Below are 11,774 nucleotides of genomic sequence, written 5' to 3'. Positions count from 1 at the left end.
ATTTCTGTAAAGCCAAAATAAACTCATGCCAATAAGGTACTCTTTCTCAGAAATTAAGAAAATGACCAAAGGGTTTAGGGAAAGATTGGGTGAAGGAGGATTTGGCACAGTATTTAAAGGAACACTACAAAGTGGACGTTTTGTAGCGGTAAAGATGTTAAGCCTATCCAAAGCAAATGGGCAAGATTTTATCAATGAAGTAGCAACCATGCATTGGAAGGATCCATCATGTCAATATAGTGCAACTCATTGGTTTTTGTGTTCATGGTTCAAAGCGTGCCCTTATATATGAGTTCATGCCAAACGGATCTCTAAACAATCACACTTTTTCATCAGAGGCAAATATCCTTAACTACGAGAAAACATATGATATTGCTTTAGGAGTGACTCGCAGGATTGAGTAATTACATCAAGGATGTGACATGCAAATTTTACATTTCGACATTAAGTCTCAGAACATTCTTCGTGATGAGAATTTCAAGCCCAAAATTTCGAATTTTGGCTTAGCGAAATTGTACCCAGTGGAAGATAGTCTTGTTCGTTTGACTCGTGCAAGAGGAGCGTTTGGATACATGGCTCCTGAAATGCTTTACAAAAATATTGGAGGCGTTTCATACAAAGCTGATGTCTATAGCTTTGGAATGTTGTTGATGGAAATGGTAAGCAGAATAAAGAACGTGCATGCATCTGCAGAACATTTAAGCCAAATTTACTTCCTCACTTGGATATATGATCAATTCCATGATGAAAAGAATATAGAAATACAAGATGCTACTGAAGATGAAAGGACAATATGTAAGAAGATGATGATAGTCGCATTATGGTGCATACAATTGAAGCCTAGCGATCGTCCATCAATGAACAAAGTCGTCAAAATGCTTGAAGGAGATGTTGAATGCTTACAAGTTCCTCTCATGCTTCTCCAACCATCAGTAAAGTGAGAGATAAAGGGTGATAGAGATAATTCAAATCAAGCTTCATCGTCAATTCAATTAGATGAATAAAGTCTTATTTAATTTTTATTGTTTATCTTTCTAAAAGTCAACTATCTCTTTCTATCCTTTTTCTTTTCTAAGAGAAGACTTTGTACTGACCGAACTAAGAAAGTCTTGCTTCAAGCCGACGGAAAAAGAGAAGATCAACAATATAAAGTCATATTCTTTCTACGCTTGTCATAGTTTACTACGGAGTGCCCTGAAAATAAGTATCAATCTAAATATATTTTCATGCTACTCATCCATGTATAAATTTTTTACAAATCTCTCTCTCTCTATTATTTCTTTTTCTCACTTCTTTCATCTATCTATTATTATTATTATTTTCTCTGTACTTTTTTACATTTATTTAATTTTTAAATGAAACATATAAAAAATTTAGATAAGTTGTTGAATCATGAATGGTACTCCAAAAATAGTTAGTTAAAATAGGAAAAGTAGGACGTAATGAGTTTTTCAGATAAAAAATATATATAGATTAACCATTGGAAGTGCTCTTACAATATGTAATAGCATCAATATTATTTTATTCAAAAGGGATCATATTAATATATAATTGGTAGTAATAAATAAGAGGGCCGCAACGGCCTCACATGGATCCCACAAAGTGAAGTGGCATCATGCCATGTCAGAATTTTTAATTTTTTTTATTTGTTTTTCTTTTAGAAACTTGCTGCAGACTACTGTGTCATCCATTCCGTTCAGTCCTGTTCAGCGTCTTTTCAATTTCCCAACCCCTGCATCTCGTTTCAGCTTCCTTTCTCACCTGCATCTCGTTTCAGAAACTTCCTTTTTTTTACTGCAACTATTTTTGGAGCAACTCACAAGAAAAGTTCTTCCATATTTGTGGGATCGTAGCAAAAAGAAAAATTGCATGTTGAGACGCCTGTAATAGATCATTTCGACATTAGGCAAACTCCATATGTACAGAACCTTCAAATTCACATGATGCAGAAAAATCCAAAAACTCTATATATACAAAATTATCTACATCGATTTCTTTTGGCTTTCTTGAATTTTTTTTTTCCTATCAACATTCTACTGATTTACGAACAGGCCTTTAAACTAGATGCCCATTTATGGAAGTTATAGCTTCAAACTAGATGCCCATTAAAAAAAAAAAACTAGATGCCGATTAATGGAAGTAAGAAACCTTGAGAGATTCATCTAGATTTCTAAACAGGGCCTTTAAAAGGGATGCCTTTCCACAACCTGGGGGGATAACACAGCAGAGTTATCCTGCAAAACCCACCGAAAATTCAAAAACTCTATGAAATTCATTAGGGCAACTCAAATGGGACGAGAGAGATTGCTGGTGTCGGCAAGGGTTGTTGGAGAGTGAAGTCTTAGTGAGGGCTGTTCGGTAACGAGTTATGGGTGATGGAGAACACGCACTCTTCGTGCAGGGTCGAGGAAGGAAAAGAAAGGAGAGAGAGAGAGAGAGAGAGCAACGGGGCATTCTCAAAGTTGAAAAAAAATAAAAATAAAAAACTGACGTTTGTGGGATCCTTTTGTATCTCCAGCAATTTCCAATAAATAAACATAGGTTGTAGATAATACATGACTTTTTAATATTTTTTTCTTTTCTTGTAGTTTTTTAATGAATGGGATGTATAGACGAGAATGTCACGCGGATATAAGTACAATTAGCATTGCCCTAAATAATCAATTGGAGTAGTTCAAAAAATAAAACATAATTAATGCTATTAGTAAACTTTAGTGCCTCAAATTGTAACGGTCCATATAAAAGTGCCCCAAAATTAATACAAGTTCACCAATAATAATCAGCATTCTAAACTATCGTCTATATTATTTTTATATGCTTATTAGCTGTGGTTGTTCATATAACACCCCGACGTGAAATTACTAAGGGATTATTGAAGGTAATTTAATTGGGCCTAAAATTATGTTTAATAAGCAATGTTGGTTGAGCCAATAATTTAATATTTATTGAGGTTGGTTTCGAATTTTAGTTAGGCCCATAGGCAAAGAATTTTAATTTTTTGGCCCGTTAAATTTAGTGGATGGTTTTGGATCTTATTAATAGGCTAAAATTGAGAAAAGTCCAATTGAGATTTATGGGATTTTTCATGAATAGGCTATTATTATAATAATAAAAATTGTATTATTAGTTTCATTACAAATTTGAAAAATTTAGGTGTAATAATGCAACAGATGGGTCCATGGTTACACCAATTCCTCTCCAAGTTCTTCATCTACCACCAATCCCGAATCTCCCAAATCATCTTGGCCTTATAACAAATAAATTTTTGGGGACCTACATACGTGAGATGGGTTCCATTTCTTGTCGCAAGTGGTACCAAAGTCCCTTTCGACACTTGTCATCCATGGTAGGGGAGGAAATCCTTTTGTTGGGGTGTATATATTTATTGGTCTTAAAGCTACTATCGACTGATTGACCACCAGATGTTGAAAAATTTACAGGTTGGGCAAAAAGCTTATCTGGAACAATTTTGAAAACCCTTCTTGAGGATAGGTATTCCTCTTGTATCTTAGCCAGCCCAAAAGCAGCATCAAGGTTGATGGAATTGAGCATCCATAAGGGCAAACATATCTCATTCTTTAACCCACTCAGAAAACAACTAAGCTTGTGATGGTCAGACAACCCTCTTAATCGGTTTGATAGCGCCTTAAACTATGCGTTATACGCAGCTACTGAGGAAGTTTGTTTGAGTCTTAAGAGTTCTTCCATAAGGTCATCGTTGGCCGTAGTCCCAAATCGTAACAGTAATTCCCGCACAAATGTCTCCCATGTTGTAAACTATCGAATTCAACGGCATCTTGGTACCACACCAAGGCTTCCCCCTCCATGTTCTATGATGTCGTCAACAACCTTTGTGCAGGAGGTGTTTGATGAAAGTTAAAGTATTGTGTGGTTTTAATTAATACCCACCCCGAGGGATTGTCATCCTCAAAATGAGGGAACTCCAAACGAACTCCCCTTGTAAACACACCCCTGTGGTGCATCTGTTCACCGTCAAGACCCACTTGGATTTCCCTATTAGCATGATTATTTTGGTGTCCCATTATTGTTCTAATCATATCAATAGGTTGATCGAACCTGTCATTCATGTTTTGCATGGCTTATTCATGGGAATCCACTTGTCGATGGAGTGTATCTATCTTGCTGCTGCCTAGAGCGTGTACCCTCTGCTATCAGGATGAAGGCTCTAGATACCAAATGTTAAGATCTTGCTGGGAAGATCTTGTAACAAAGTCACTTATGGAAATAAAAAGATTGCAATCGAGAAAGTTGGAAGGAAATTTGAAACGAAAGGGAATGTTTCATTCATACGTTGACATTAGTGGGATTGTTTGAGGCAACCCATCCTCCAAAATAGTCTAGAAAATTCTCAGATTCTACTTAGTTCTTTTCCAACGTTGTTTGCTTCCATTTATACATGTACTGACACCCTAACGGAATTACCCTTACAGAAAATAAGAAAGTTAAACTAACAGTAAATGACAGACCAAACTCACAGGCAAAATAACAACAAAAGACAAACTCAGGGTCACAGCTCTTAAAACCCTGCATTTCATGTAAATGAAATACAGTGTTCAAATAACACCATCTCAGCTTCAGGCAAGCACACAAAAATTACATATGTCGACCCAATCAAAGAGTGTTATTTTCATAATTCAACTAAAATTGTTTCATAGAAGAGGAAGTTCAAAAATATGACATTGGAGAAAATATATAATACAACATTATTTAACTCACATTGTTGTAACTCATTCTTTCTCATACAACTACCCAACTATCTCACTAAGAATTCTATCACAGTAATATCCTGCCTCAGAATCATTCTCCAGTTATTCTTCATAACTAGTGGTTTCTAATATTTATTCATAATAACAATATATTATATGCCTAGATAAACTATTGATACATACACAAAATATGATAGTATATATTTAATTCATATATAGTTTTCACATATTAGTATATGAAATTATTAAATCTTATCGACCAATATATAGGCATAAGTAATTAGGTTATATATTATATATTTAATTATAAAAGTGTTATGCTTATATTATAAGATAATACACACACGCACACACACACACACACACATAGGTGTATGTATATATTTCTCAATATATAAAGTTAAAAAAAAACACTAAATTCAGAAAATAGAAATTATAGAATAAACTGAATATATTATTATATATATGTTATTGGCTTGAAACAATATTTAAAATGCAAATCCATATTTTAATCAAGTTTAGTCGATCGGCACCTAATTACTAATTCATATTTATTAAGTTAGTGATTTTTCAGATATTTTTCAGATTAGATTTTACCTTGGCTGATTATTGTACTAGGTATATATTACAGATATTTTCCTATGCTCTGCAAGCTTCTTTCCCATCCCATTTATTACTAGTCATTTTTCAAAATTTTTAGGAGTGCAGGGATGCTGGAGTTGGTTCGACGCCATATTGCTACTGATCCTTAAGCATTGAGTGCTCCCTAATCTCCACTGGTCATGCTTCCCATCTCTACTCTTATATTGGGTGAACTTTTTACTTACGCAAGATCGCTACTGTCTTGGTCGCACCCTTTACTTCCAACCCTTCTTGACTAGTGGACCTCTACTAGCTCGTTCTATATACCTTAGATAAGACATCACCCTTCCTCGCCTACACAAAACTCTTCCTCACCCATGCTCCAAGGTTTGGTTTCTCGCCTTGACAGGCGTTTGGTATCATGCCTTCGAGGCGGCCTTCACACCCAGCAGTTTTAAAATTTAAGAGTTTAACTGCAATTTCATCCATAGGATAATAAATAAAACCATGACGTAAGTCCTAAGGATGTGTTTTGCACATTAGCAGTCATGTCTGCATGCTGCCCAGGTGATCTTGCTTCAACCTGAAATTAGAAAGTAAGATGGGCTTGGCCTCCTTGCCTAAGATTGCCTCTGATGCCTAAATCAGTTACCACCAAAGATACTTTTCTTAATCATTCAAATGAGAGTATCAACGTACTTATTTGAGGGTGCATGTTGTCGCATTTAATGCATAACCCTCTTGACCTCGACCACTACTGCCTATCCTGAACTTGCCCTCTCGAGTGGGTGCATCAGTGCATTTAATGCAGCATGCTCTCTGAGGACCTTGGCGTGTCCATTCCTATGAAGGTCAGGCTGTCTACCCCGTAGGCTTGTCCACGTGCTCTTTGTGAATGGCTTCTTATGAGTAAGGAGGTAGGCTATCGCCTTTCCCTGATGGCTGAGGTAGGCTATCGCCTTTCCCTGATGGCTCTACCCCTGTCCCTAAATGATAAGCCTTCAGGCTGCTCACCTGACCTTCTTTCCTCATACACAAGGCCTAGTTGAGTGGCCTCGTCCAATGAGCCTAGTTAGGATTATACTTTTTAGGAGTCTGATTTAGGCCAAACAGTTACCCTACAAATTCTTGTTGCGCATGTGCGACGAGAATTTCATCAATTTCACTAGTTGGCTTCTCGTTGCACCTCTCATGGTCTCATGGTGGAGCTCATGGCGGGGCTCTTGATGGAGATCATGGCTCTTGCCCTATTCTAGCTCGTGAGTCCCCTGATGGATCCGACGACAATGACTCTTCTGAAAGGGAGTGGTTTGCTGAGAACCTATTGTAAGAAAATAGTTTTAGGAAATGAGACAAGAATTACTGAAAATTTTAAAACTTTTTCATTTCATCCCCAGGATATAAAAGATTCTATAGTTGAAAATAAAATATGGTTTGTAAATTAAAGAGGTTCTGCAGCGATATTCACTAAATTAAATTATAAATTCTATTTTACAAAACATGATTAAAATGTGTCTAGGCTTCCATCACATCTTCCTTGGGCTATGTCTATTCTGACGCTTCGACCTCATTCCATTTCTAGGTGGGGCACATATAAAAATAAAATGAGTCGAATAGTAGTAAGCATTACTTCAAACTGTAAGAATATACTAATATAAGTTTTCATTTATGAATTTATCATTCCTCTACATATGTTACATAAAATATTTTCTTTCTTTGAAACATTACAAGGTAAGGTTTTTCATTAAAAAGGTTTTTAATCCTCTTAAAAAAAATTCACCTTGTACATTCCTTCATAAAGAACTAAACCAATTTATACATCCAATTAACTCTTATCACTTTTCATTGGCTGGTTAGGATGGAACCACTGGGTGCACTACCAATGGAACCGATCCGGCATTGCAATTTGCCCCGTTTCTCTTGCTACTATCATTCATTTCCTCGCAGTCGTTACATAGCTTCATATATTAAAACATTCATTTCCTTGCATTCATTCATTACAACTAGTCACGTCCTGATCCATACTGTGATGCAGCATGGGGCAACAAGCAACATCGGTGCACACTAAAGTGCAACTCACTACCACGGTGCGAAGTGCACCTAGGCATAACTCTAGCCTAGGTGGGATGTTGCAGTCTCTACTTTAGGGGCGCTACCCACATGGTGTGGGCGGGGTAACCACCTTGCACCCTGCCTCCAGCATGGGTGTAAGGGAGGTTTTACCCACTGGACTTCGGCCCCACACCCTAGGGCCAATTTTTCCCGTTTGCCTACTACCCTGCCATAGCAAAAAAGCCGACAAATCCAAAACCAAAATAAAAAAAACAACCGAAAAACATCAAAAAAATTCAAAACAAATTGAAAACAACAACAAATCCATCATCTAATAGTTACAAACACATAAAAAAAATATACTTTAAAAAATGGCAACTACTATGGCAAGACCACGACTAGGTTGTGGGTCTGAGCACAAAACCATGACCATGAATGGCCATGGCCTCTAACCCACGGCCACATTGTGGCCAGTGGTTTGTGACACCATGTTGGAGTCCCATAGTCACAACTTGGTGAGTCACAAGTGTTGACCGAGCTTTTTAAGAAGAAAAAATGGAGAGAAAAAGAGGAAAAGAAGATGAAGAGGACGTGAAGAAGAGGAGGAGAGGATACTTAGGCCTCGTTTGGTCATAATGATGAGATAAGATAAGATGAAAGTCGAAAGTTGAATAAAATATTATTAGAATAAAATTTTGTTTTGGGAATTGAAATAGGTGAATTTTTTATTGTATTTTGTGTGCTAGTTTGAAAAAGTTGTAGTGATTAGATGAGATGAGATGTGATAGTTTGTGTAACCAAACGTGTTTTGTTTCAATTTATAGTACTCAACTAAATTTCAAAACAACATCGTTTTAATAATGAAAGTAGTTTTAATATATATATATATATATATATATGTAACAGGCAGATGATTGGGGCCTAGTGAGAGCAAGCCAGGGCCTATAGCCCAGCCTGGACCCCGTCCCCGCTTGTTTGTTTGGGTGCAGGCGAGGGCTCCCACCGCACACTGACGCTTGGAACGCCTGACAGCCTAAGTTGGGTGCGACTAGTGGGGTATGGGTGGACGGGTGGAGGGACCTCGTTGTCCATCCCTACTATGCTTCAAGTAGGCTAGACTCTGGCCGCTGTACCATGTGTAAGGCATGAGAAATGCTACCATGTAGAGTGGTGCTTGGTGCAACGAGCACTGATGTCGTAGTAATGAGAATGGCACAGTTGGCTCGCGCCATCCATGACATTGTCAAATGCAGCGGCATTTCCTTTAGTGGTTGTTGCACTACGACGATGGCCTAAAATTTTTATTTCTTTATGATGAACAATTTTGTAACCGATGTAGGAGGAGGGTGAGTTGTTGCAAATTTTTGGTTAAATGGGTTAGGGTTGAAAACTGGTATGGGAATATTTTTTAAGTAAGTTTTTTTTTTTTTTTTGTAAACCCGACCATACTTTTTCTAAATCTAACTCTGTAAAATTTAAAAATTAAATTAAAAAAAAAAGAAAAAAAAACTGGTATTGGCTATGAGCCATAGGCCTGCTCTATAGCTGGGCACCTAGGATGACACTGCCGAATCAAGCAGGGTACAAGCCAAGTTTTTTTTTTCAAGAAAAGGCTCGATCATGATTTAAACCCTAGACCATAGAGACCAATGCAATGATCTTATCTCTTGGACTATAGCTCAAAGCTACTGTAGTTGCTGGATTTTTGCATTGCTTATTCATTAAATGGTTATGCCACATATATTTTTTAAAGAAATATTTTTTTTGATTGGCCCAAAATGGATTTCTTCAATCTAGAAAGGAATAATTATTGCTTGTGACTAGCCCAATAGACTACTTTTATCCTAATGAGAATATGATTGAGATTGATGATTTGGAATTAATCTCTTAAAAAATATAAACTTATGCGAAAATTAAGTTAAAAATTAAAAGTTAAGCATTGTGGCACAAGAGATGATTAAGAAGTATAGTGAATTTTCAATTTTATGACATATATTAATTATTTTTGTTCCAGCTTAAATCGGCGTGACAAATTTCTTAAATATGTGTGCGATTAAATACGCGTAGGATAATAGTTTGATCTTTAAATTCGAAGTTGGACTTTTATCTTCTAAAGGAATAACTTGATTGGACGTCTATCTTCTAAATGCAAGTGGCTGCAATATCACGAGTAGTCGCAATCTATATAATTTCTTAGCAAACAACCTTTACAACAAAGCTATGGAAACCAGTGATGAATTCTCCTTCTTATTAGCTATTTGCATTTGGAAACTACTTCAACCTGCTCTTTAATATCCCAATGTTCCAAAGGGTACATATTGGACAGCACGACTGCCACTACCTTGGAATCATCTGGAATAACTTAGAATAGCCTTGAAACATGACCTATTGGCACGTTTGTAAATATCTTGGTTTGTTTGTAATACTCTGGCAGCTGTTGTAACAGAGTCTGCTGCAAATGGTAGTGCACTGCAGAGCACACCACATGCTTGTACAAATGTCAGAATCAGTTAGGATTCCCTTTTGCACATATATATACGAAATGTATACAGCCATTACAATTAATGAGAATTGAGATTATTCCTTCATCTTCAAATTCTTACAATATCGTCTATGCTTAATTCCACAGTGCGAAGTGGGGCTAATCTCTAACATTTTCTTGGATGGTTCACCATGCCAAAAAGTCAAAAGAAAGACTAAAAGGTAGGCCTCCACAATCGTTTAATCCATACGATGCATGGCGTGTAATCTGGTTTGAAAAAATGTGATCGCGTATTTCGCATCCAATTTCCTCCACATCGTAGAAAGCAAGGTGCCGACAAAGCACCACCAATAATAATTTTGCCTCGTCTCTCACAGTTTTCACAATTGACTCCGTCAACTCATGCAATTCAATGTCGTTGTGAACATTTATTGAACGAGGGCTTATGTTTACTAGTCCTCCTATACCTACATCATTTAGTTACCCCTTTATCTGCATTATTACATATATATATATATATATATGTGTGTGTGTGTGTTTGTCTGCATACAGCTGTGGAAACCACGCCTTCTCTCCTAATCCTAGTCCTATCTTTCTCTGATCTCTGGCTCACTCTGTTGATGGGAAGAGGAATGGCCTTCCCTGCTGGACTCAGAGTCCTTATAACTACCATTCTGGTTCTTATAATGGAATCTCATGCATTAGCTAGTATTCATTTCTCACACTCCATATTTATAATTTTTTCATAGAATGTAGATGTATTTTTCATAGGATGTATAGGATTTTTCATAAAGTGTGGGGTAGTAAATAGTGACTGATAAGAAGAGTTTTTCCAAGCCTTCAATAGTTTTTTTTTTCTTTTATTTTCAAGAAAAGGCTGCATCCTGATTTAAATCCTAGACCATAGAGACCAATGCAATGATTTTATAACTAGGCTAATTTCAGGAATGTCTTCAACTTTTTTTTTTAAGATTTGATAAAATAGAGTATCAAGTAGCTTAAGCATGTACTGTCCATGCGTTTGATTGGCCCAAATGGTTTTCTTCAATCTAGGAAGGAATTGTTCTTGCATGTGACTAGCTCAATAGACTACTTTTATTCTAATGAGAATATGGTTAAGATTGATTTGGAATTAATCACCTATAGAATATAAACTTGTGCAAAAATTAAGTTAAAAATTAATAATTAAACACTGTGGCACAAAAGATGATTAGGAAGTGTAGTGAATTTTCAATCTTGCGAAGCATATTAATTATTTTTGTTCTAACTTAGATCGGCGTGACAAATTTCTTAAATATGTGTGCAATTAAATATGCGTAGAATAATAACTTTGAGATAACCGAGAAGAAAGCGTAGTATGAACGTATAATCTATTCCGTTATTTTATTTCAAAAGATTTTCTACCAACCAAACTATGAAAATTGGGCTTCAAAGCAAACGTGCAAGATTGATTGTGTTTAATTGTTGCTGTAAAGATATAATTAGGCAACTCCAAACCTGTATTTGAGTTTGAAATTATTTTTTTCAAAGAGAATAGTTTTCTCACTTATATATGTCAACTGTAATTATGACATCGATCTCCCTACGCGAAGAGATAGTTTTGTTTCACTAGTTGAGCTCACTACGCAAAGAGATAATTTTAATTGTAATTAGAAATTTTTGAGCCATTCCATCAAAATGTTTGGACAGAGAGCCAATATTCCAACAAAATTACCTTTCAGGACGGGATTTTCCAATCCAATAAATTATATTTCAACTGATCCCTAAAATCTTTTTGGGACGAAAACGTTTCATCCCCATTTTAAAATATCTTCTGAAGGAATAACTTGATTGGACGTTTATCTTCTAAATGTAAGTGGCTGCAATATCACGAGTAGTCGCAATCTATATAATTTCTTAGCAAACAAGTTGGCCAACAAAGCTATGGAAAC

At 36.2% G+C, this 11,774-nt stretch overlaps 1 protein-coding gene across 1 annotated transcript; it reads left to right on the top strand.

The window, feature by feature from the left end:
- Positions 1-422: 422 nt before the first annotated feature.
- Positions 423-941, top strand: LOC108979978 (PR5-like receptor kinase). The gene has a single exon (XM_018950782.2). The coding sequence runs from the start codon at positions 423-425 to the stop codon at positions 939-941; it is 519 nt and encodes a 172-aa protein (XP_018806327.2).
- The last annotated feature ends 10,833 nt before the right edge of the window (positions 942-11,774 follow it).

Source organism: Juglans regia, chromosome 8 (genome assembly GCF_001411555.2).
Source record: "Juglans regia cultivar Chandler chromosome 8, Walnut 2.0, whole genome shotgun sequence".
Lineage (NCBI taxonomy): Eukaryota > Viridiplantae > Streptophyta > Magnoliopsida > Fagales > Juglandaceae > Juglans > Juglans regia.
The sequence above is the reverse complement of the archived record's forward strand: the minus strand, read 5'-3'. Positions and strand labels throughout refer to the sequence as shown.